The sequence below is a fragment of the Mustela nigripes genome, chromosome 4 (assembly GCF_022355385.1).
Source record: "Mustela nigripes isolate SB6536 chromosome 4, MUSNIG.SB6536, whole genome shotgun sequence".
In the NCBI taxonomy this organism is placed as follows: Eukaryota; Metazoa; Chordata; class Mammalia; order Carnivora; family Mustelidae; genus Mustela; species Mustela nigripes.
The window spans coordinates 183,251,007-183,277,745 of NC_081560.1; the positions used below are offsets into that span (position 1 = coordinate 183,251,007).

Here is a 26,739-nt window from a genome sequence, read left to right on the forward strand (position 1 = left end):
TTCCCTTCAAAACCCTCAGATTGTTTTTCAGAGTCCATAGTCTCTCATAGTTCACCTCCCCTTCCAATTTCCCTCAACTCCCTTCTCCTCTCCATCTCCCCTTGTCCTCCATGCTATTTGTTATGCTCCACAAATAAGTGAAACCGTATGATAACTGACTCTCTGGTTGACTTATTTCACTCGGCATAATCTCTTCCAGTCCCGTCCTTGTGTATTCTTGATGGAAGCTCCTCACCAGTTCCATACATGGCACACACGTCCTCCTACTGTTCACCTGGCGCTCTCCTTTCTTACAGGTGTCTCTTATGCCAGGTGCACTCCCAATTTACCAGTCTTTCCCTGAATGGTTAGTACTTCCCATGCCTTGTTTAAGAAATCATTTCCTACCCCAGATAGGAACGATACTCTCCTAGATTGTGTCACGTGTATCTTTTTTTTTTTTTTAAAGACTTTATTTATTTGACATACAGAGATCACAAATAGGCAGAGAGAGAGAAAGAGAAGCAGGCTCGATGCCTAGCAAAGAGCCGGACACAAGGCTCGATCCCAGGACCCCAGGATCACGACCAGAGCCAAAGGCAGAGGCTTTAACCCACTGAGCCACACAGGTACCCCGTCACTTATATCTTCATAATGATATTCTACAGTCTCTAAAACCTTGGGTTTTTTTCTTTTGAACTTTCTTAACTTCCGATTCTGTTTTTCAGCCATAATGCTCAATTATTTTCCATCTTTTTTTTTCTAAAGTATACTTTCCAGCTTTATTTTACATGGTTACCAAGAAATAGCATGTGGGCACACTTTTCCCAAGCAGGACTTTTCTCCTCCCCAGAGCCCACCCTGCAGTCACCACCAGGGCTCTGGTTCCCTCTGGTGGGTCCTTCTGCTCATTGCAAGTCGTCTCTCCAAAGCCCTGTCTGTCATCTCGATCCCTCTCCAGCCCTAAGACTTTCTACGTACTACGTAGCCCCCTCATTTATGCTCCTTTTAAACGTTGCATAGGACACAGTCTTCATATGAAAAGCTGTGTACTTTAAAATCATAGTTTCCTCTACAAAACCGTTGACTCTAGGCAGATCAGAGCCCTGGGAAGGTCTTCTAGACCAGCACTTCTCCAAAGTTAACACGCAAATAATCTCCTGGATATATCCTTAAGGTGCCAAGTCTTATTTGGTAGATCTGAGGTGGAACCTAAAAATCTGCACTTATGGCAAGCTCCCAGGTGATGTCAGTGCTGCTAGGCCCAGAGAACCAAAGCGGCGACTCAGTGTGGGACCACTCAACAGGGGATGCTAGTCCGAGTGGGTTCCGTGGACCAGCAGCCGTGGCGTCTATTCCGTGGACCAGCAGCCGTAGTGTCTATTGCCTGGGAGCACGTTAGAAATGCAGAATCTCAGGCCCTTCTCCAGATTTGCTGAATCTTGATCTGCATTTCAACAAGTTGCCCAGGTGAGTGATGTCCACAGGGGAGTGCAAAAGGCAGCTGGTTGGTCCCTGGGGGGAAATCAGGTGGCAGGGTCAGCTCAGGGGGCTTGTGACCAGCACTGGCACTGCTGTATTCCAACCTGCTTCTCAAACCCCACTCCCAGCTTCTCCAGTTTCCTTCCTCTGGCAGAAGGATTGGGGTAGACAGCGGCTCAAGCAGAGTTGGTACAAACCGTTTCTTAAGCACGGGGTCTTCTGTGGCCCTTTTAGAAGTCCTTTGGAAGGTCCACTTGTAATACAAAGCGAGGGGAAGCCCGTTTCACATCTCGACCTCTAGGAAAGGGTTTGGACACATGGAGGTATTGGAAGCAGGGCTGCCGCTTCTTTTCCTATCTGGAGGGCAACAAGTGATTATCTGGGGAAGTTCAAGTCCCAGAGGGATGATTTAATCAAACTCGAGAATCTAGGCCAGGGTGATGGTATTCCCACCTGCGTGAGTTTTCTAGGTTTCTCCACCACAATTTCTGCTGGGCTCTTCGCAGGCCCGTCTGTGGTTCTGTTATTAGCCCCTCCCCTCTCATTTCAGGAGGTAAGCTCCAAGAGCCCAAGAACTTTACTTCCTGATTGCTATTTTCCAAGCCCCCACCATGGTCCTTGACACATAGAAGGCACTCAATAAACACTTATGGAAGGAAACAAACAAACAAACCCCAAACTTAACTATACAGTGAACTAGAAGCTCTGGGCCAGTGGTTCAAGATCCACCTCTGCCAGCTGGGGAGTAAAAGGTAGGGGGAGGGGGCGGTGAGCAAAAACAGCCCTCAGCTCCCGACAGCGCTCATCTCCAGGGCTGGTTTCTGTTCTGGTTGACTGATCCAATCGCTTAGGTGAAGCCACGGCACTGTGCGTAGAATTGGAAGCGTCTCCCTAAAGGCATAAGGGAGAGGCCAGTCCTCAGGCAGGAAAAGGGCCTATGGAAGAAGGACTTAAACAGGAGAGGAGATTATTGCCCCTTTCTGGGTCTCACTCTCTTGCATCTTAGCTCTTCGAAGGTCTAGCCCTTCTTGCAGGTGCCTTGGTGGGGAGGGAAAGTGACTTCTGCCATACGGAGAAGGCTGGGAGCAAAGTCAAGAACCAGGAGCCAGACCTAGAGCCCCTGGGGTAGTTCGCAGCCAGAGATGAGCTGCATCTCATCATTCCATGATCCTTACTGATTGTGTCTGCTTCCCTGAACAGCGAGCCCAAGCTCTCACTACTCCAGTCTGGTCTCAGCCGTAAGGCGACCTTGGGGTTGAGGGGAAGGACAGGGGCAGGGAAAGTGGGTAGTGCTCTGAGGCCATGACCCTGGAGTCAGCAACAGTGAGACGCCACTCCCAAAAGGAAGCTAAATCCCAAGAAATGGAGCTTAGATGAGGTCCATGAGGCCCAGCATTCCTAAGCCTAGGCAGTCCTGCCCCTTCCCACCTAAAAGATGGGGGTCCATCTGATTGCTCTAGAGAGGAAGCGACATCAGCACTAACCCGCAAGGGACAAACTAGGTGGACCGGAGGGGTTTTCACACAGAGGAAACAGAAAAGGGGAGAGAGCTGGGAGAGGCTGGTGAATGCAAGCAACTGAAAACACCGGGTTTGCAGGAGCCGCGGGAGTGTGGGGATGTGACGGGTAAAAGGCCAGAGACAGAGGCAGCAAAGATCAGCAGAGCCTGCTGGACCACGCTGAAGAGTTGGCACTTTTCCTGCAGGAGAGTGAGACGTGCATCACAGTGTCCTTTGAAAGAGGTAGCATGCTCAACAGTTTAATTAAAAAAATAAATAAAATAAGCTCTACGCCCAGCATGGGGCTTAAACTCATGACCCTAAAACCAAGAGTCACATACTCCATTGACTGAGCCAGCCAGAAGTCCCAACAGTTTAATTAAAAAAAAAAAAAAAAAAAAACTTTATCGAGGTAAACTTTACCTACCATGAAATTCACCTGTTGAGGCACATAATCCAATGACTTGTAGTAACTTTACCAAGTTGCGCAACTGTCTCTATAATTCAGTTTGGAACGCTTCTGTTGCCCTAAAAAGAGCCCTTGTGCCCATTTACAGTTAATCCTGTGGCAGCTACCAGTCTTTGAGTCTCCTTCCTGTCTCGACGGAATTGCCTTCAAGTGTTTTCATTTTAAACCAACTCCTTCCTTTCTAGCTTTAAATGACCCTCTCTTCCTTGACTCGCTGCTGTGGAGTGAGTGGCATTTTGTTGTCCCTCTGTCACAGCGGAGCCACCACTAGGTCCGTGCTCATGAAATCTGCCCTCTTCCCATGAAGCCAGAAGTTTATAGCTGCCTGAGCTTGTAGCTGGGACAATGGCTGAGTCCACTTGGCTTAATGGCTTCCTTGATGAGTAAGGCTGGAGAAACGCTTAATTTTCCATAGACTAAGACAGCAATTACTTCGCAGTTCTGAGACTCCATCAGATTATGGAGGGAGGGTGTTAACTGTGGTTTCCTTATCTCTAAATAACAACTTCCTGTGTTAGCCTGGCGTGACGATGGCGCCAGGAAAACCCAACCGTGATTCTGCCGGTCCCACTACAACCAGACAAGGCAGGAGACAGGGGGTGGGCAGACTTCCCATATTTGGAATGCTCCATTCTGCCTATCAGTCCTTGTAACATCAGAACACAAATAAGATAGGAGAAAAGATGTTTCTCCCTGGAACCAACTCAAGTTAAGATAGTAGGGTTGTGGTGTTACTTGCCCTCTCCTGATGGTGAGGGTTACACAAGGCCCAGATCCCATTCTTGTCTTGTTGTGCCCCATGCCTCACTGACATCTGATTCAACCGTGTCCCCTATATGGGTTGCTACATGCCCCATCGGAGAAATAAACCACCAAAAAAAGAATGTGGGAAGTAGGGAGTTGGCCATCTCTCGAAGGTGTATCCCAGCTAGCTCACCAGATGGAGGGCTTACCCAGTGGCTTATTCCACTTGTGGAAAGTTAAAGAGAAAGGGCTTACAGGGAGTCACTCAAGGTCATGTGGTCTGGTGGCAGAGCAGTGTGGAGCCATAAATACAGAGGCAAGAAGCTGGCACGTTTAGGGTTGGGATGTAGGGACAGGATGAGACTAGCATTTGACTGGTATGTGGACAAACTTTTCACTTTCTCTTATCTACAGACGCACCCTATGGGATGGACTAACCATTAAACATTTGCTTTGCATGTTTTGCAAGAATTGATATTGCTGGCAAAAGCTGCTAGCATGGAAGCTTGTTATATGGGTAGGTTGTTTTAGTGAACTTAAGTGCAGGGAGAACTCTAGGGAAGAACACTGCACATATTCATATATACATCCACGGAGGTATGTCTGCCATGGCCTCAGCTCTTTGCTAGATGTTGAGGTTACAGAAATGAACAGATGGGGTCCCTCCCTTGTGGGAGACCCAATGCAGTGAGACGGGCATACAGAAGGTCAGTGTATACACCATGAACATTGTAACAAATGCAAGAAAGGGGAATGATCTCGGCAATGCTAGGCAGGGACTCTAAACAGCCAGGGGCTCAGAAAACTCTCCTGTGGCCCAACTACTGGTGTTCAGAGATGAGGTGTATGAGAATGTGAGGAGAGAACTTACAAGTTTATCCACCTCTTTGATTTTCTGTTAACTTTTAGCGTGGACTGGATCCCACAGGCAGCCGCTTTAGAGGAGATGGGTGACGAGAAGCAGGTTGAAGACATGTTCCAAGTGGGACGCCTCCTTGCTTGGCTGCTGAGGCACCGGAAAGGGAGGGCTGATCATACACGGCCCTCCTGCAGTGAAACAAAGGCAGGAATGAGATTTGCCAACAGGAGGAAGAAAGTAAAATCTGCCACTGTCCCATGAAAGTTTCCTTCAAAGACATTTGAAAACTGGTTTTGTCTTAAGGTAAGGGCAAGGGTCCAGCAGACTTAGGATATTAGACAATGAAGGTGGGACAAGCCGTCAGCTCCTCTCAATGCAAACATCTCTATCATCTCTTTTTGGAAGAACGTTGTCCTGTGTTCCTTGTCCATGGGGCTCAGGATGATGGGTGGTATTTAAAATGGGTCCTTTATGTGAACATTACTCAGATGGTGTCTTTCAAGGCAGCACAGAAATAATGTGATGTGTACAGAGAAATGGCAAGTAGAAACAGGCTTTTTAAAAAAATACACACACACACATCAGGCACATAATTTATGTGAATTCAGATTTTGACACTCAGGAAAAGAGATAACAGTCATTGAAGTAGAGCAAGCAATTCTGCCTGGGTCTATCTCAATCTTACTCTTGTCTTTGATCTGTGATCCACCTCAAGTTAATTTTGGATGTGGTGGGTAAGGGTTGAGGGTTTTTTTTTTCTGTTTTTTTTGTTTGTTTGTTTGTTTGTTTGTTTTTTTGTACTATGATGTCTGATTGTTTTAGCACCAGGTTTGGAAAAGACTGTCTTTTTCCAGTGAATTACTTGGCACCTTTGTCTAAAGTCCAGTGGCTGTGCATGCATGGATCTCTTTGGGGACCCTGCTCTTTTCCATTGATCTCTATGTCTTGTTTATATCCATACCATCCTGCCATGATTACATAGGTCTATATTAAGTCTTGAAATCATATAGTGTAAGTCCTCCAACTTTGTTCTTTTTCAGAAAAACTTTGGCTATTCTAGGTCTTTTGCTTTTCCATATTCACTTTAAAATCAAATTGTCAATTTTACAAAAAGCCTGCAAGGATTTTTTTTTTAATGCATTGCACTGAAACTATAGACCACGTTTGGGAAGAATTGATATCTTAATAATCTTCAGTTGTCCATTTGGTGAACATGGCATATCTCTCCATTTATTTAGCTCATCTTCAATTTCTTTCTACAATATTTCATAGTTTTTAATATGTAGTTCTTGTACATGTCATGTTAAATGATAATCATGCTTTGTTTTCCAAATATTATTCCTAGTAAGTAGATACACAATTGGGGGGCACCTGCGTGGCTCATCAGGTTAAGGCCTCTGCCTTTGGCTCAGGTCATGATCCCAGGGTCCTGGGATGGAGTCCCACATCGGGCTGTCTGCTCAGCGGGGAGCCTGCTTCCTCCTCTCTCTCTGCCTGCCTCTCTGCCTGCTTGTGATCTCTGTCTGTCAAATAAATAAATAAATAAAATCTTTAAAAAAATACACAAGTGTTTTTTTAAAAATTGTAACCTTTTTATAAATTACTTATTAATTCTATGAGCTTTTTTTTCTCCATTTACAAAATCATTTCATTTTGAAGTAATTTTAGGCCAACAGAAAAAAATGGCAGAAATAGCACAGTGAATTCCCTATGCCCTTCACTCTGCTTCCCCTAATGTTAACATTTTACATAATCACAGTAATGTCAAAACTAGAAAATTATCACTGGGGCCATGCTATTAACTAATCTATGGAACTTATTCCCGTTTCATCAATCCTTCTGCTGATCTTTCTAGTCCAACCCAGGATCCCACATTGCATTTACTTGAGTCTCTAGTAACCTCATGTTGCTCTTTTTTTTTTTTTAAGATTTCATAAGGTTCCCTTATATGATCATGTCATCTAAAAATGCAGTTTCCATTTTTTCTTTCCAATCTACATGCTTTTTATTTCTTTTTCTTATCTTATTGCACTGGCTAGCACCTCCAATAAAATGTTGATGAGCAGTGGTAAGAGCCACATTCTTGTTTCATTCCCTATTTCAGAGGGAAAAAAGCATTTAGTGTTTTGCTTTTATTAACCAGAAGTTCCCTTTATGCTAACTAGGTGTTGAATTTTGACAAGTTTTTCTTATTCTGTGTCTATTGAAATGATCTAAATTTTTTCTATACTTTATTAACATGATGAATCACACTGATTTTCAACTGTTAGACAAACCTATCTCTGGAAGAATCTGCATTTGGTAATGATGCATTACTCTTTTTATTGATTGATTTCCATATATTTGTTTTATAGCACTTATTGTTCCCTAGGTATTTTTGCTTTTGTTTTATCTCAGTCTTATTTTCTCTCTCCACCTATTAAAGAAGATAAGTTTCAAGGAGATAGGAGCATTTTCCTCTCATGCAAGTTTGTGTTGTTGGCACCTAGACAACATACTGGTGTCAATGAAATTGACATGATTTCTGGTGGGTTGATACCTCCAAAGTGCAAATCATTCTCCAACTTTTTAAAAATAATGATGAATTAGAAACCAACATAGATCAGGATTAAATGATCTTATTTAGGCTGTGATTTACATTGAAGTCATTCTTTTTTTTTTTAAGATTTTATTTATTTATTTGACAGAGAGAGATCACAAGCAGGCAGAGAGGCAGGCAGAGAGAGAGGAGGAAGCAGGCTCCCCACTGAGCAGAGAGCCTGATGCGGGGCTCAATCCCAGGACTCTGAGATCATGACCTGAGCCGAAGGCAGCGGCTTAACCCACTGAGCCACCAGGGCACCCCTGAAGTCATTCTTATTATATAACTGCATAGTCTGCCTTTCTTTTCACTCTTATGTTCCAAGTCATACTAAGTTTGGATCACCACCCTTTCAGGCTATATTCAGCCTGAAATGGGCACTTCTTCTTTTAAAGAATTTCCTTGTGGGTGACTTTTTCCACACATCTGTTAAACATGCCAAAGCTCTGGCTTCCAATGAAGTCTTTCTTGTCCTTTCCCTGGAATCATTCAGGTATTGGACTCTTGCTGCAAACGACTGTGTACACATGATGTTTGCTTGGGAAAGAGGAGACATAATTTAGAGAAGATCCATTGAAAAATAACTATACCTATATATAACTATAGATTGTGGCTTTTAGATATCCTAAGCCTAGACAAACAGTATGATGATGAGGTAGGGAAAGAATAATAGAATAAGCATACTTAGATGTAAGAGCCACCAAAATATTTCCAGGACTTTCCTCCCTTAAGGAAGTTTGTATTTATTGTTTATTTTTTTTCAAGTTATTCCAAGAATTATATACTTATCTGAATGATGACTTCATGTAGCAATTATTGGGGGGAAAACATTCAGCTATTTTAAAAGATAAGGACACAGAAAAGAATGTTTGTTCTCCAAATGCCAAGAAATATATACAGTTTGTTCTCCAAACTTTCACAATTTCGTACAAATTTTTGTTTTATGAAGTTCAGTGAGTTCCTTCCCAAATATTGGAAAGATCAGTTGTTGTTTTAAGGATATTGATTTTAGGCAAACTGAGTAATACAGATTTTTTTAGGTAGGTGACAATACTAAACAGTAGCTTTACCTGACTCTGTCTTTTTTAGCTGAACTTGCAATATTTAATGTATAAGTTTTTGTTCAGAGTCTCACATGTAGGAAAGTAGCACTAATCACAGCACTTTCCTGGTTCCTAGGAGACACTGTGGTGCCATAAATGAAGATCAAGAAGCCTATTCATTCCACAGTGTCAGTGGATCTGATTCTGCAATTCTTCAGTAAAATTTCTACAACTCTAAGTCGTCTTTCTAATTCTTGATTTTTGGATAAAACTTAAAACACCAATAGCATCTGATAGCCATTTGTATGTCTTCATTGGAGAAATGTCTGTTCATGTCTTCTGCCCGTTTTTTGACATGATTATCTGTTTTGTGTATGTTGAGTTTGAGAAGCTCTTTATAGATGCTGGATATCAGCCTTTTGTCTGTACTGTCATTTGCAAATATCTTCTCCCAATCCATGGGTTGCCTCTTTGTTTTGTTGACTGTTTACTTTGCTCTGCAGAAGCTTTTGATCTTGATGAAGTCCCAAAAGTTCATTCTCGATTTTGTTTCCTTTGCCTTTGGAGACATATCTTAGAAGAAGTTGCTGTGGCTGATATCGAAGAGGTTACTGCCTATGTTCTCCTCTATGATTCTGACGGATTCCTGTCTTTTATCCATTTCGAGTTTATATTTGTGTATGGTATAAGAGAATGGTCATTTCATTTTTCTACATATAGCTATCAGACACATGAAAAAATGTTCATCATCATTAGCCATCAGGGAGATTCAAATTAAAATCACATTGAGATACCACCTCACCAGTTAGAATGGCAAAAAAACAAAAACAAAAACAAAAACAAACCAAGACAGGAAACATTGTGTGTTGGAGAGGATGTGGAGAAAGGGGAACCCTCTTGCACTGTTGGTGGGAATGCAAGGTGGTGTGGCCAGTTTGGAGAACAGTGTGGAGATTCCTTAAGAAATTAAAAATAGAGCTTCCCTATGACCCTGCAATTGCACTACTGGATATTTAACCCAAAGATACAGATGTAGTGAAAAGAAGGGCCATCTGTACCCCAATGTTCATAGCAACGATGGCCATGGTCACCAAACTGTGGAAAGAACCAAGATGCCCTTCAACGGATGAATGGATAAGGGAGATGTGGTCCATATACACTATGGAGTATTATGCCTCCATCAGAAAGGATGAATATCCAACTTTTTTATCAACATGGATGGGACTGGAAGAGATTATGCTGAGTGAAATAAGTCAAGCAGAGAGAGTCAATTATCATATGATTTCACTTATTTGTGGAGCATAACAAATAGCATGGAGGACAAGGGGAGATGGAGAGGAGACGGGAGTTGAGGGAACTTGGAAGGAGAGAATGAACCATGAGAGACTATGGACTCTGAAAAACAATCTGAGGATTTTGAAGGGGCGGGGGGTGGGAAGTTGGGCCAGCCTGGTGGTGGTATTGTGGAGGGCACGTATTTCATGGAACATTGGGTGTGATGCATAAACAATGAATTCTAGTACACTGAAAAGTAATTAAAAAATTAAAAAAAATTTTTAAAAACCACCAATAGCGAAGATAGAAGTCAGTCTGAGGGTGAGCCGATGTAAGTTGGCACAAAAACATTGGGATATAGAGTTCTGTCCTGTTCTACCATGATTTGACACATTATGCTTCAAAATAAAGCACTCTTGTAATTCTCAAGACCTATACACACTTCTCTGTAATGTCTAAGTGAAATATAGTATTCCAGGAAGTAAGAATAAAAGATTACCTGTTTTACAGACCAGACCCAAAGATACAAACAAACCAGCTTTAAAAATAAATAAATAAAGGTGATTAACTCTAAATGCAAATAAGAAAAACAAACACTTTAGTCCCTTAACCAGGTGCTGAGCATACCAGCAATGGGAGCTCCATATTGCTGATGTGAGTGAGACCCCTAACAAGTCAGCTCAGAGCCGTGGTCACACCAACAGTGATCCATATGAATGACACACAGCAAGGAAGAAGGAAGAGAAAGAGCCCACCCAGGTGGTGCCTTTGTTTTTTTTTAATACAGAGAGCACACCTGGGGGAGTGGCAGATGGAGACAGAGGGAGAAGCAGAGTCCCTGAGCCCAATGAAGGACAGGACCCCAGAACCCCATGATCATGACCTGAGTTGAAGGCAGACGCTTAACCAACTGAGCCACCCAGGCGCCCCTGTTTTTGTTTTGAGAAGAAATATATCTGTCTATCGCTTCTTAGTGAAGGAGTTTGTCCTGGGTTCCAGTCTCACCTTAGCCATTCCCGATCTGTGGGAGCTTAGCCAAGGTCAAAGTGAGAAGGTCACTTAAGATGCAACAGGAAATCAATGATGGGGGAGTCTGTACTAGAATCAAGTTATAGCAGAGAGAGACTGCCCCCCAAAAGGGACAGACGATTCCTGCAACCCCCCAACACAGACCTTGCAAATAAGAGAGATTTTGCTTCTACAAGATCTTTGCTTCTAGGAGGTCCCACATGTAAATCTCCAAAAGAAGATTGTAGGGAAGGACCCAGCAGAAGCTGCCTCTCCCTGCAACCCATGTGTAGGGCAGGTCACAGCTGAGCCTACGGTGGAGTCAGGGCTGCCCTTGCCAATAGGACCCCCTGCTGCCAAAGCAGGGGTCTCTTTGGGAAACTCCCACTTATTCTTCCTCGGGAGGTCCGTTTACGGAAGTTTTGCAAACAAAGAAGCCAGTGTCTGGAAGGAAAGTTTCAGTGATTTGCCCAAGGTCACACTATTTATAATTAGAAAAAACAAAACCAAAAACCACCAATCTTAACATAATCTGAGGTTAGATTCTCCAGGAAATGGTGTGATGACTGAACGATGAGAATCAGTCTGATAAGGAGATTGAAACCGAATACGGGGCCGGGGAAATTCACACTGGAAAACACGGAGAGGCCAGGGTTCAGCCGTGCCCGCTGCTACTACCCTCCAGCTACAGTTTTGGTCTGAAATAAAGACTGTCACCAAAATGAATAATAAAAACAGATAATCATTGAACATTTATTAGAGTAGACAGCGGTCTATGAGCTGTCCATGCCTCAACTTGTTTAAATATATGTATATCTTTAAAACCATATTAATACAAGTTCTAGAAGGTGTCTTCTTCTGAAACAAACCAGATTAACAGCCTTAGTAGTCTGCTGTGATAGGCAGGTGATATCTGAAATACTGAAGCCCTAGTACTGGGTACATCACGGGGTGCTGATCAGACTTGATGTTGTGTTCCTGTTTTATGTTGGGAGGTCTGGGCTTGGGAAAGGGGCTGAGGCTCCACATACTTACAGGAGGGCACTCAGGGGGCTCGCTGACCACTGGGAAGAAAGCCCTGTGGTCTTCTACAATGGTACAACTACAGCCATCATACTGGCTCCTGCCATGCTAGCAGGTCTATCCAGAATCACCATCAGTGGCTCAGGAAACTTCCCCAGGCATTGTGGAGGGATCTCAAATCCCAAAATGCAAGGCGTACCCCTCCCCAACAACGATCTCTTCCTATCTGGGATTGTGATGTGTTCTCTATCAGGAAGCATCCCTTTTCTTGGGCTTGCAAACATCTGTGCAAAACCCTGTCCTTTTCTACAAATGGAGGGGGAATTTCAGAGTTGTTTTTGAGGCCTTGGGCTGATCTTCGTATCTTGAGAGCATAAGGTAGAGAGTTGGTCTCTCTCTGAACTTCCCCTGTAGGTCCCCTGCCCCACTTGGGACTCGCCCGGGGGAGGCGTTGCGCTCCTTGGTGAGGGCTGAACCTAATTGAGCATGCATAAAAAGATCTTGTGAGTTATGTGTGTAAACACGAAACCATCTTATCTTAAAACCTTAGTTGGCAAAACATTTCCTACAGGTACTAGAACTCCATGGGGTAAGAGGGAGGAAGTTACATTATATCTTCTTTGGAATCTAACCCCAAAGAGAGTGTATTTTCATGTGCTTTCAACTACATGCCTTGGAACAGAGTCCCAGGAACAGAGGTGAGTTACCATTGCTGAGAAACTCCAAATGGCAAGCTAAGTGTAACTTGGCTGTGCAATGCTTTGCCTCTTGTTCTGCAAGAGCCCATTGATTCTATAAATGGGGAATCAATTGCAGGACTTTCAGTCGCAGTGCTCAAAATAAAAAACAGCAATCTGTGGAAACTTCCAGTGGCTGCTGAGTTCACCACCCACTCCTGGTCTATACCCCTCACCCTCTCCGTCACAAGCAAGGCTTGTGATTCTGGTAGCTACATGACCTCAGCCACCACCGCCCACTGTGGTCCCCCTGCAGCCGGACACATCGAGGCCACCACCCTCGTCTCAGGTCCCTCCCCTTCGTCAGCTGTGGTCCCCTCAGCAGCAGTCACCGTTATGTCTGGTGTCTTTGCTGTCCCACATCCCAACGGCAGCCATTGTGGGTAGACAATGGAGGCAGGAGGCGCTCCTTCAATATGTCCAATGTGGTGTCCAGGAAGTGGACGCAGTTGTCCAGGGAGGCCCACTCTTGAAAAGCATGAAGGAGGAGGGGAACGGAGGGGGCACCAAGAGCAGCGACGCAGAGACATGGGCCGATGCCGAAGCAGTTGTTAAATGCACTCAGGACCCGGATGATCCCAAGGAGGCCAAAGTGCCTCTGGAGGAGGGGCGAGGGGATGAGGCGGCAGACGTGGGGATGAAGAATCAGACGTGGGGGGGAGAAAGCACGACGCAGAGCTCTCCCTCTTGCCTGTGTTGGCTTTCGCTGGGGAACTGAAGATGTTGAGTTTGCAACTGTGTGCGCTGACTTTGTTGAGGGAGAGGAAGATTTCAGCCACCACAGGCAAGCTTCCCGTTAATGCCACAGGTCATGGGCTGAATTGTGTTTCCCCCAAATTCACTCTTTGAAGCCCTGACGCCTAGGACCTCAGAAGGTGACCTTATTTGGAGTTAGGGTCTTTATGGAGGTCACTGAGTTAAGACGAGGTTGGGAGGGTGGGTCCTAATCCGTTACGGACATGGTCCTTGTGCGGGAATTTGGGGAATGGCACCGAGGGCCAATGCCAAGTACGGATGAAGACAGAGATCGGGGTCGTGATTTACGTGCCAAGGAACAACAAAATCGGCCAGCAAACCCCCAAAATCCAAGGCAGAGGCGTGGACTAGATTCTTCCGTAAGACCTTCAGAAAGAACAGCCCCACCAACAGCTTGGTCTCAGACGTCTGGCTACAGAACGGTGAAAGAACCCATTGCCGTCCTGTATGCCGCTCAGTTAGAGCAGCCCTAACTAAATAACAGGCCGTCAAAAGCCTTCAAGAAGGATGGTCCCAGGTAAAACCCACATTCTAAAAGGAAACTTTTGGGATGCCTGGGTGGTGCAGTTAGTTAAGAGCCTGCCTTCGGTTCAGGTCATGATCCTGGGGTCCTGGGATCAAGCCCGGTGTCAGGCTTCCTGCCCCGCGGGGGGGGGGGGGGGTCTGCTTCTCCCGCTGCCCCTTCCCCCGCCCCCTGCTGGTGCTCTCTCCCTCTCTTTCTCTCTCTCTCTCAAATGAAAGGAAACGATTGATGCTGACAAGAGTGTGCTTGTCTATCAACCTCTGTTAGAGGTTGTTCACTGCAGCAGAAAACACCAAGAGTTAAAAAGAAACCAAGAGCTGACGAGAGAACAGTGTGTGGGAGTGAAAAAGAAGCCAGCGTTTGAGCAGCCATAATCCCTCACCTAGAGTTACAGACCTGAAGATAAAACAAATGCCAGGAATCAGAATCCTTATGCACCTCATAGACAGAGGACTCACCTGTCTTGTGTGGTGTTTTAGGGACACAGAGACCGAGAACCTACACAGCAGCCTGACTTCCCTTCTTGCAGCTTCATTCTCTCACCAGCTGACCTCGGGCATGAGAGCCCTCTCTCCTTGTCTCAGTCTCCCCATCTATAAAATGGACATAAGATGATTTGTCGTATTTCCTCACAGAACTGCTAGAAGAATTAGAGTGAAATGAACGTGAAACAGAGCGATATATAAGGACTAGGCCAATAGAATGTGTTCCAGTCCAGAGTCTGACTTTATTCACATAGTGCAAATGCCCTTCACAAAATCAGTGGGATGCCTTTAGTCGATTTTCCTGCTTCCAACACTGCTCTTGGCTTTGACTCATTTCCTACTCCTATTTTTATTTTACCCTGGCTTCCTCACTCTTCTTCTTTGTTTGTTTTAATTTCTTTAAGATTTTATTTATTTATTTGACAGAGAGAGATCACAAGTAGGCAGAGAGGCAGGCAGAGAGAGAGGAGGAAGCAGGCTCCCTGCTGAGCAGAGAGCCCGATGCGGGACTCGATCCCAGGACCCTGAGATCATGACCTGAGCTGAAGGCAGAGGCTTTAACCCACTGAGCCACCCAGGTGCCCCGGTTTGTTTTTAATTTTATCTTTTTAGATTGTATGCATTTTTACAGCTGCCTTGAATGCTTTTCCTGGAAGGAGGTGACACAAACATGAAAAATTAATGGTATACTAAGCACAGCCTCAGCTACTTCAGGTTAAAGGCAGGTTTACTCTGTGTACAAATGTGTTAGTCCGGACCACTCTCTTTGGGGTGTCTATTTTTTTCCAGATGCAGGCTGTAGCATGTGATGATACAGCCGAACAATTCAGGATCCCTGAATTAAAATCTTACCTGCATGTCTAGCTAGTGGTGTGAACTTCTACAAATTCACTAGTATTTTTTTTTAAATAAGCCTTAATTATAAGCATTGGGGTGCACGTGCCCCTTTGAGTTACTATGTTTGTATGTTTGTATATGTGTATGTCCTTTGGACAAATACCTAGTAGCGCAATCGCTGGGTTGAAGGGTAGCTCTATTTCTAACTTTTGGAGGAACTCCCATACTGCAGCAAATGTCCACAATAGTCAAATTATGGGAAAAGCCCAGATGTCCACTGACAGATGAATGGATAAGGAAGATGATGTGGTGTATAGTGGTATATATACACAATGAAATATTACTCGGCCATCAAAAAGAATGAGATCTTGCCATTTGCAACGATGTACGCAGAACTGGAGGACATTACTCTAAGCTAAATCGGTCAGTCAGAGAAAGACAAATACCATATGCTCTCACTCACCTGTGGAATTTAAGAAACAAAACAGACAAACATAGGGGAAAGGAAGGGAAAATAAAATAAGAGAAAAACAGAGGGAGAGGTAAACCATGAGAGACTCTTAACTCTAGGAAATAAACTGAGGGCTGCTGGAGGGGAGGTGGGTGGCGGGACGGGGTGGCTGGGGGATGGGCATGAAGGAGCGCACGTGATGGGATGAGCGCTGGGTGTGACACGCAACTGAAGAATCACTAAATTCTCCCTCTGAAACTAAAAAAAATAAGAAACGTCTTAAGTGAGTCTTACTGATCCAAGCATCAGGGAGACAATAGCAAAAGTGTGATCCCTAACACGTGGGCAGTGTAGAGCATCCACTTCTAGTGGGCTGGGAGGGCTCAGGGGTAGATGCGTGCAACACAGCGTGGCTCGGGGATGCAGGCAGCACTCAGCACATGTCCACTGCTCCAGGCGAGTCCCTCAGGAGACTCTGGCCTCATCAGGTGGACTGAGACCCAGGAACAAGAGGCCGGCCAGTCCCTGCAAGATTTCATTCATGACCTCTGCCTTTCCCTGGCTCTAACTTCCTGACACTACAGTGATGTTTGCAAGGTGGGCACAAACTTAATGGGATAAATGAAACTTTGGACTGAGATAGGAACCAGTGAACTAACGTTTTCCTTTGAACACCTACAAAAAACAGAAAGTGTTGGCTTCTTTAAATGTCCCCCTAGTGCAACCTGACTGCATTTTGCTTTAGTGAAGGAGTTTATTGCTTCTGTACTTGGTGAACACATAAGAATAGGAGTTTCTGTTAATTCTTAGCACTTTTCAGGAGCAGCTTCTCCCCCAAGTGACCCTTCCCCCTCTCACATGTCAGTACTTAACGCAATCCACTCCTTAGGACTGCAGGCCCCAGGAAAGAAAGACAGGTAGGGAGAATCACAAGGTTCAGAGAGAGACCAGAGTGAGATTGGGGCAGGGGGCGGCTGTCCAGGGTCCAGTGCAGGGTAGGGAATGGAGCAGGGGCTCTCTGGACACAACTTCCTGACCTGAGACAAACAGCCTTCTGCTTCAAATGCTTTAAAAATGCAACTAGTTTAGCCAAATACTGGAAATAATGTCAGTTTCCAACAGTAAAAGACAAGTAGGATAAACTATGGGGCATTCTCTACTTGAAATATTACATAGCTTTTCAGAATCATGTTTTCAAAGAACATTTAAACAAGAAATTTCTCAAGTTATAATGGTAGGACTGGGTTTTTTGTTTTTGTTTTTTGTTTTTAAACCATACCGCCATATATAAATTGTGAACCCAAAATTGATGATGAGAGAATTAATAAACACAACACAACAAAAGGCTTATTATATGCCCTAAAAAGCTTTAGGAGGAATATTCTAACACACTCGTCATGTGCAGCTTGGTGTGGTGATTTTGCTTTCTTCTGCAAACTTTCATGTGCTTTACATACTTCTTTAGAGAACATATATTACCTTCATTATGCTAACAACAGAAAGTTACAACGTGCACATCTGCTTTTGATTGAATTCAGCCCTCAGTTCCCGTGTGTTCTTGCATAGCCGTACACAGATTGACAAAAAAGCCAAGGAGCAGGTTTAGCCCTGGAGAGGTACTCCAGGGTCTTTAGTTGGACTGCTACCCGCATCCAGCAGGTACAACATTATTATCCCTGTTCTACAAAAGGAGTAAATAATAAGTGAGATTAAGTCACCTGCCCAACATCACATGGGCCATCAGTAGCAGAAGTGGAGATTAGAACCCAGGTCCTCTTGTTATGAGAATACTATGATGTCAGTACTTACCACAACTTATTAGAGCTAAAACTTACGGTGTTCCTAGATGGCTCAGTTGGCTGAGCAACAAACTCCTGATTTTGGCTCAGGTCCTGATCTCCAGGTGAAGAGATGTAACCCCAAGGGGCTCTGCACTCAGTGGGGGTCTGCTTCTCTCCCTGTCCCTCTGACCCTCTTCCCCCCAACCCGGCCACTGGCACAAGCTCTAGTGTGCATGCACTCCTCTCTCTCTCTCTCTCTCTCTCTAAAATAAATAAATATTAGGGAAAAAAGCCAAAGTTTATATTCTCCCTGGGATAATACAGTATCAAAAAGGAGATGATTGAAGTCTTTCATCATTTCATTAAAACTGTCATTTTTGTGTATATCCTATTGTTGTCAATATTGCAAAGAACACTGGAACTCTGTCTTTTCATGCTGCGGAGTCCTCCTGGGGCTTCAATGCTCCTTGCCCCTTGTCATGTCCTGATCTGTGAGCCCAGGTTGGTTCAGCAGCATCCTAGGCCTGGCCCCATGGGTGCCTTTGGAGCACTAGCACCACGGCAGTCCAGAATCAATCTGCCTGAATGCATGGTCTCGCCTGACATTGAGACGGCTACTACTCTGCCTCATCCAGCTGTCCCTGTTCACATGATAGCTTCTCAGTCCTCCTGCTTTCAGTAACTCCTTCTCCTCCCACTGTTTCCTTCTGCCCCGTTTCACTGTTCCCCCAAGCATTTAGCCAGTGACATGCTGTATATCTTATTTGATCTGCATTGTCCATCTTGCCTTAGAACCTGGGGCTCCAAGTACAAGGGTTGTTGTCTGTTTTGTTGGCTAATGGGGTGTGATTGTAGCTCATTAGGGAGGTGCTCAGTCACACCTCACTTTGCCCTCCATCCAGGGCAATGACACTAGAAAATAAAACCCGTTATTGACCTTTTGCTCAAAAGATGTAAGAAAGGAAATATTTGGAAGAAAACCCATCTAGTTAAAAATCCTTTGAAGTGTTAGGGGTACAAAAGAGAAAGGGAGGTTGGTGGATCCTTGAGAAGCCCAGGATGAGATTCCCCAGATAATATTGGGGATTGTGGGATCTGAGAGAAACAAGACTTCTGTGTCTCCCACTGTCTGGAAACCTGAGTTGTAGTTCCCCCAAGGTCTTACAGTGTGAGGACAAGAGGAGAGAGAGCTGGGGGGTTGGCCACTGAAGTGGTTCATATCCCTGAAAGGTCTACAGAAGTTAGAGGAGGGAGAGAGACCATGTGTGAACAAAGGAACTGGGCAACCTGACAGGGTCATGGTTATGACCAGGGATGCAGAAGAGAGCAGTGAGGACCCTATAACCTGGGGCCAGATAGGACATGGACATCTTACTGACTACCATTGTGGAGGGACACAGTAGATGGAAGTATAGACAACAGCCAACATCCAGGAACCAGGGATGCTCCACTGAAGGTCTGACCTGAGATAGGACTCCAGGGTCTTAGGAAGGGGAGAGGGGAAAGCCTGAATTTACTGAAAATAAACCTGAATTTACTGAAAACCTGGATTTACTGAAAATAAACCTGAAATGGCAGGGCTTATTCGGACTTACTTTAACTAAATCCTGTAGTCTACCTGAGATAGAATGAGGGTTCCAAAGAGAGGTTGGGTTATAGGAAAACAAATAGATACTAGCTTTTGGCCTGTCAAATATTGTGCAACTCCAGTTGCTTTCATTTATGTAACACACTCTCTTTTTATATCTGTATTTTGTCTGCTTGGCTAAATTTGACTGAATTTTTCCTACAAAGTCATGGCATTGAGACTATCAGAAAAATTCAGTCTCTGGGATGAGGACATCTGTTGAGAAAGAGTATTCTTGCTCACACAAAGTACATCTCTTACATATGCCTATTTTTACTGAATCGTCCCCATCACCCTCCAAAGGGGGGCAAGAGAGTAGTACCTCGGTTTCAAAGATGAAGAAGAGAAAGTTCAGTGCAGCTAAGTTTATTATCTGAAATCACAATGGAGGGAACAAGACTCAGAGCAAAGGAGGATTCTTTGTGATTATGGGACAATTTGCTACTATAAGCCAATGACCTAAGTTGAGAAAAACTATCCATTAAAGAAACAATCACTTGAAGGGCATCAGACATCAGGCATCGACTTCCAAATTCAGCTCAGCAAATATTTAAGTACAAGGCATCATGCTAAGCATATTATAAGAAAGCAATATTATAAGCAGGATTATACGTGATACCAAGAGAAGACCTTCCTTCCACAGAGGGTGTCAAGCCAGTGGGGAAATAAGACGAAAACTCTAGTAGTTACAACTACGGCAGAATATACTGGGTGTTATAAGAGGTGTACCAAGTAGGTGCTGTAGGAATTAGAGAATGTAGTTGGGGAACAAAGAAAAACTTCAAGGAGGGAGGAAAGCAGGTATGGGTTTTGAAGGATGGGTAGATTTCAGCAGCTTCTTCCTCTAGGACGTACCCGCATGAAGGAGAATGATGCCTTCAGTGACGTCCAGGACTCCCATGGCCTCTCTTTCCCACTAAGGAACTGGGGGATCCCATCTGCCTAGTCAGGTGCCAGCATACAATTTGTCCGTTCTCTCTGATTTCACCTTCCAACTATTCCACAGGATGCTTCTGACAAGTAGACTCAACCTTTCCCCATTGTAAGTATTCCCCATTGTAAATATATACAAAAGCAAAGGAGTTGTCCCCTGCTCTGAATGCTGGCCAATCCAAACCTGAAAAAAGCATCAGATTGCAGGGCCCGCCCCCACAGGGGAGTCTGGAGAGCATATAAAGTGGGAACCTCATGTATCCCGGTAGCTTGAAGCCTTCCCACCATGGGCTGCTCAGCCCTCCTTTGGCTCCTGGTCTTCTACGCCACTATTCCGCGTGAAACAGGTATTGCAGCTGGTGGCCCAGCACCATTTTGCTTATGTTTTGTTCCAAGTTTCAGAGGGGAAGATGAATGGTCCACCGGCACGCTTTGGGAAAGTTTAGGATTAAATCCAGACAAACAGAGCTTTTATGGTGTCTAATGCAAGCCAGCCACTGACGAGATGTCGCATAATCGTGATTGATTTAGGGGAGTTGAGTCAAATATTTTCTGTAAGATTTATTATCTGTGAACAAGGCATTTGCCAGTTTATTGCTCTTTCAAAACATGGCTCTGTTTTTAGGATTCTGGAAGATATGGAAAAGAATTAACATTTGCCTGTAGGATAATTAAGTAAGAGTTTTGAATAGGTTCTTTGGCTCATATATTGATATTCAGCACTAGAAGTTTGATCTACTGACATGATTTCTTTATTATTGCCGAACAGCGTTGTAAAAGGTATAGTAAAAGAATGTCTTGGGGCGCCCGGGTGGCTCAGTCGGTTGAACGTTCAACTCTTGGTTTCGCCTCAGGTCATAATCTCATGGCTCACAAGGTTGAGGCCCGAGGTGGGCTTCATGCTCAGTGGGGAGTCTTCTTGAAGATTCTCACCTTCTGACCTTCCCCTTACTTGTGCATGTTCTCTTTCTCTGTCTCCCTCTGTGTCTCTCAAATAAATAAATAAAAAGATCTTTTTAAAAAGCAAACATCTTAGCCTGAAATATTTGGCATGGCATAAAGTTATTGGGACTTGACTCATGAAGTCTTTTGAAAATCTGTACATTTCTATAAAAAATTTATCAGTTTAGTATTTAGCCTTAATCTGTATTCCATGTTTAGTCCTTTAAAGGAAATCTCAATTTAATTTGGAACTAAATGGCTTTGGAGGAAACTAGTAAAGTCCTTTGTTGCTTGGCTTTCCCACTTATACTGACAAATGAAAATTTGAATTTACTCTTGACCAACAAATATCTTGAAAATGATTTTCATTAACAATCAAGAAAAACACAAGTCATCCACCACAGAATTGTGTTTGATCAATTCAAATTTTATATCCAAGGTCTTTTTTCATTTTGCAAGTAACTGTATAGATATATTTATGTCAGCTACTCAACCATATTTATTAAAACATAGTAGGGTGTTAAGAAGGGCTTAAGTGACTTTTTGAATCCTTTGGGGCCTGTGCCTTGCCTCCCTTCTATATGTCCAATGAGGTACAAGTTTGGGCCTAACTTTCTGGCCATGTGGGCCTGGGCAAGTGTTTGAAGATTTTATTTATTTATTTGACAGAGAGAGATCACAAGTAGGCAGAGAGGCAGGCAGAGAGAGAGGAGGAAGCAGGCTCCCTGCTGAGCAGAGAGCCCGATGTGGGACTCGATCCCATGACCCTGAGATCATGACCTGAGCCGAAGGCAGCAGCTTAGCCCACTGAGCCACCCAGGCGCCCCTGGGCAAGTGTTTGAATCTCTGCATGCTGCTGTTTCCTCTCACATAAAAGGGGTTAATTGGATTGTTGGGGAGATTTAATGAAATAATGTTTGCAATTTACTTGGAAGAGTGCCTCAGGCATAGAAAATAGTCACTCAATGTCAACTGTTGTTTTAAATGTTGTAAATTCTCAACTGTGTATTTTCAACTGAGAAGAAATGAAAATACAGTCATCAGATTCAGATAAAATCTTACTGTGATGTTTCCATTGCCCAGGAAACCAAGATATTTTCCAATATTCAGTAACAGGTTTCAAAAAATAGATTTAAAATTTTTAACATGGGAACAGGGAAGTTCTCTTCTTCTAGCCAATCAATATTATGCAAGTAGGTACTCTGGAGATTTATGAATTATACCAAATTGATGTGGGAAATTGATGGGGTTTTCTGAAAGGAACGTTTTTGGAAATTTCTGAGGTTGTTCAAAATTCAAGTTAGTCGTATTTGTTTCAGTAGTGGCAGAGATGTTCCTGACTCTAATGGTGCTGAAATCCACCAGTAGCAAATGGGGTTTAAGTGTGAATGAAAGTGATTCCTGGAACAATCTGGAAGGAATCTTAATGAGCTCTGCCCCCAGGGTTTATTTGGAGTATATTGCTACTCTTTCAAAGTGGAAATGGCCTATGATTTCATCTGTCTGGAATTAGGTGTCCAAAGAATTTAGGATAGATGTGAAGGGAGAAAATGGAAACCAACTTGATGGATAAGTGGGTTTAATGATTTCTGGGAACTGAGACAAAAACCACCCTAAATTTCAGTGATTCTCCTAAGACTATACTGTAATAACTACTTGTGTTATTGCAAGTATGTGTTGGGGACCCCAGGAACAAAGATTAGCCCCAATTCTGAACCTAAAGCCTCTTCTCATCACACTGAAAGACCAAGTTCCAGTGAAGAAAATCTGTCAATATAAGTGCTATTTATTGCACGGCTTATCCAGTTACACCAAGATTCAACTCTCTTCTTCCTCTGCCTTATCCTGCTTTCCTTGAAATTTGCAAAATTACTGACAAGCACCAACACTACTTGCCCACCAAAGGCACACCTTCTTACACCCATGGACCCATTTTCTCAGCATAGTTCCTGGTCCATTAGAAGACACTTCATAAATAAATGAATTCTGAATAAATGAGTGAAAAATCAATGAGCAGGAATACCATACCATTGAGTAACGAGTGCTCACTGGATCCTCTCAAAATAAAGACAGCAGGATCATAGGGTCATTTCCCCCTGATTCCTTAAATCAAAGGATATTTGAAAGGCTCAGTAGATCTTACAGACATGATTTTCAAATACCAGTTATCACTGAGGTCATTTTCTCCCTAACTCTCTGCTGTCTCCTTGCTTTGCCCCCTCCTCCAGCTCTTTGGTCCAGGCTTTATACTGTCACCTCCCCTGAACCCCAAGATGAGTACATCACTCTACACTTTCTCTGGGGGTGCTCCCAAGCTTCCAGGAACCCATGGATTAGTGATATGATCTGGCCTGTTGGCTTTATTGGGCTCCTCACACGGATTGCACAAGAGTCTTGCAGACAATGGGAGCAGTGAGACCTCCTGGGAAGCATACCCAGAAATGCAGCCATAGTTCAGTGCAGTCTTATGGGCATCAGCAGGGATTTGGGGAACTTGCACGCCACTGGAGCTCAGGAGATATTAAGGTAACTCACATAGAAAATGTGAGGACAAAGGACAATTTGTCAGCCGCCGATGGAAGGAGGAGTATTTCTAAAGATGTGATTGTTCCCTGGTGTTGAATTTATCTGATCAACACAATCCAAGCTCAATAGTCAAAATAGTTTCTAAAACCACATTATGATCAAGTTACCATTGGTTCAGCTGTGGCACTGGGCCCGTTCTGCCTGGAGCTCTGAAACCCTGACCACAATCTCCTCACCTTCCCTCACACCACAGCCCTACCCTCTTCACTTGGCCCTGCCTCTGCAGTTCCTCGGGCCCCAAGCTTCATCCCTAGCACCAGAGTGGGTGGGAAGCCCATGGTGTCCAATCTCAGCGGAGCCCCTCAGCTGCCACAGCTGCCCGGTTGTCCCATTCACCCCTGGTCAAACCTTCAGCAGGTATCGTACACCTGTTGATGCTCTCAAGGCTGACCCCTCTGAGGGCCAGCCTCCCCCTCCCCCACATATACACGTGCTCACACACATGCTCACTTTCATTCACACACATTTTGTGTATACACAAATTCCCACACACACCAAAGAACACTCCTACACACTCACCCACATAAACGGTCTTACATAAACACATATACTCTCACACTCACACTCTGTCATGTACACAAACCCTCACACACATCCTCTCACACACACACTCACACACACACACACTCATGCACATGAACTCTCACACACACACTCATGTGCACAAACACACACTCATGCACAAACACACTCTAACACACATATGCACGTGCATACACACACATTCTCAGGACCAATCCATTTCTGCCATCTTTTCCTCCTTGTTTTCAGCCCAAAGTTAACCCTGTCAGTGCTCATTCCCTGTCCCCAGTACCCTGCTGTCACTCACAAGGCTGTCTGCTATGTCCTTTCTCTAGTCTTAAGTTTTCCCCTCATCCGGGCTTCTTATCTCACATATGCTCCACCCCCTAACACTCCGGCCATCTGATGAAGGCAGCTGGGAGGCCAATCTTTTTTTTTTTTTTTTTAAGATTTTATTTATTTATTTGACAGAGACACAGCGAGAGAGAGAACACAAGCAGGGGGAGTGGGAGAGGGAGAAGCAGGCTCCCCTCTGAGCAGGGGGCCCGATACGGAGCTCGATCCTGGACCCTGGGATCATGACCTGAGCCGAAGGCAAATGCTTAATGACTGAGCCACCCAGGTTCCCCTGTGAGACCAATCTTAAGAAACATCATCCAACATTTTATTTTCCCCCTTCTATAGGCCCAGAGCTGCCATCACAGACCAAGCACAGGGCATCTTCTGCCTTGTTCCCTAGAGTAGCCTGCACCCCAGTTTACTCCCTACATTTGATTCTGACTCACTTCCAGCTACACCTGCCTTGTGCTGTCTATCATGTCTGTTCTCCAAGCAAGAATGCCAAACAACACCTCCACCATCACTTGAAAAGTCTAGGCTTCTCTTCCTATCATTCAAAACCCAAAAAACTAATCTTTTCCTCTGATCCATCTTTATAACTCTCCCTCTAACACAGAGTCGTGGTTCAGATGGCTCCCTTCTCGATTCCTCTGTAAAAGGGGTTCATTCCTATTTATCCTCTTCCTCTAAATTTAGCCCACCCATTCTTCAAGGTCTATCTGCCACCCCACACCCTTGATTCATTTTCCTGTCATTTGGTGAGTGCCCAGCAGATTCCAGGCACCGTGCTCGGAGCATGGTCCCTTCTACTCAGATCTCCTGATCTGACTTGGGGGGAGGACAAGACATGAACAGGTAGCCCCAAACCAGTAAATATCCAATGAGTTATTGAGATACTATCATTTGCCATCAGATCCCCAGTGCCCAGCACATAGTAGGTGCTCAGTGATATTTGTTAAACTTTAATGGACTGAACATAAGAACTTGGGGAGGTCAGGTTTTCAATCATGGAGAAAACATAAAGTTTCCAGCTGGAAATTGGTCTTTCTTGGATGGCTAGGTTACCATGTTGATATAAGTGGTTATGACATTTCAGGAAATTTCAAGAAAAGCTCATGAAGTCATGGGTGAATCTGAACCTTCCTTCTGAGAAAGGGAAAACAAGTTGCTCATAGGAGAGGAACTGGAAAGTGATGTGATGTGTTGGGGTTCAGGAGCAAATAGTCAAGAAAGAATTCTTGAGACATTGTCAGTGCAAAAAGGGTTGTTTCATTAAAGCATGGGGATAGGACCTGGGGCAGAAAGCGCTGCCCTAGAGCTGTGAGGAGTGACTGATTATATACTTTCAAGTTGGGAGAGGGATTAGGGATAGTGTAAGTGTCTAGGGAATTTGGAAGCAAGGGCTCCAGGACCTTGCAGAATCATCTACTACTGTCTATTAAACCTTAGTTCCGAGACCCTTCAGATGGATATCAGTGGGCCATATGTTTGGAGGATGATTGCTAACATATCTTGGGGCAGGTTGTAGAGATAAAGGAAGTTTCCAAAGGGATTTTCATATGTTAAAGAAGATTTGTAGGATCCTGGAGTTCTGGCTAATGTCAAGGTAATGTTACGATTTGCCCTTAGCTAAGTATTCACATCTAGGTGGTTGAGTTCCTGGGGGAAGGTTACTCTGCCTGTCACCTGGACAGGTGACATGGACTAAAGTGAGAAAAGACTGAGTTAAGAAAACTACTTTAAAAAAAAAAAAGGTCATGGTAGTCCACACACAAAGGAAACAAAACACACAAACCTAGTTCAAGGTGGTCACAGTTGGTCTGGGACGGCTTCAGTAGGTGTTCTGCGTGTCAGCCCCCAGGCCACCTTATTGGGCCTGAGCAGCACACATCACGGGGCTTCTCTGATAATCTAGGGGGCTGACAGTTGTGAGTGTGCTTGGAAAAGTGTAAAGTTGGGTGTAGGCGTCAGAGTTGCTCATGCACAGGATGGACTGAAGTGGCATCAAAAATGAAGGGGTTTAGCCACTTGGTAGGAGGCTGTAGGAGGTGTGGGATGAAAAGGAAAGAAGTGGGAGTGAGCGACTAATTGTCTAGACTCTGGAACCACATCCCAGCACTGCCACTTATAAGCTGTGGCGTCTGGGAAATGTACCTGGCTTCTTTGTGCCTTGACTTCCTGATCTGTTAAAATGTGCATGGAGGCACTAATAGAATCTTCTCAAGTCAACTGTGGTTTTTTCAAGCCAGTTAAACTCA

The 26,739-nt window shown here is 44.3% G+C and overlaps 1 protein-coding gene across 1 annotated transcript in view; it reads left to right on the forward strand.

Annotated features, from left to right (window-relative positions):
• LOC132016487 (deleted in malignant brain tumors 1 protein-like) overlaps nucleotides 1–26,739 on the forward strand; it is a 218,964-nt gene that overhangs the window by 81,261 nt on the left and 110,964 nt on the right. The window contains 1 exon segment of the mRNA XM_059397731.1: nucleotides 2,666–2,685. Coding sequence (XP_059253714.1) covers nucleotides 2,666–2,685 — 20 coding nt within the window.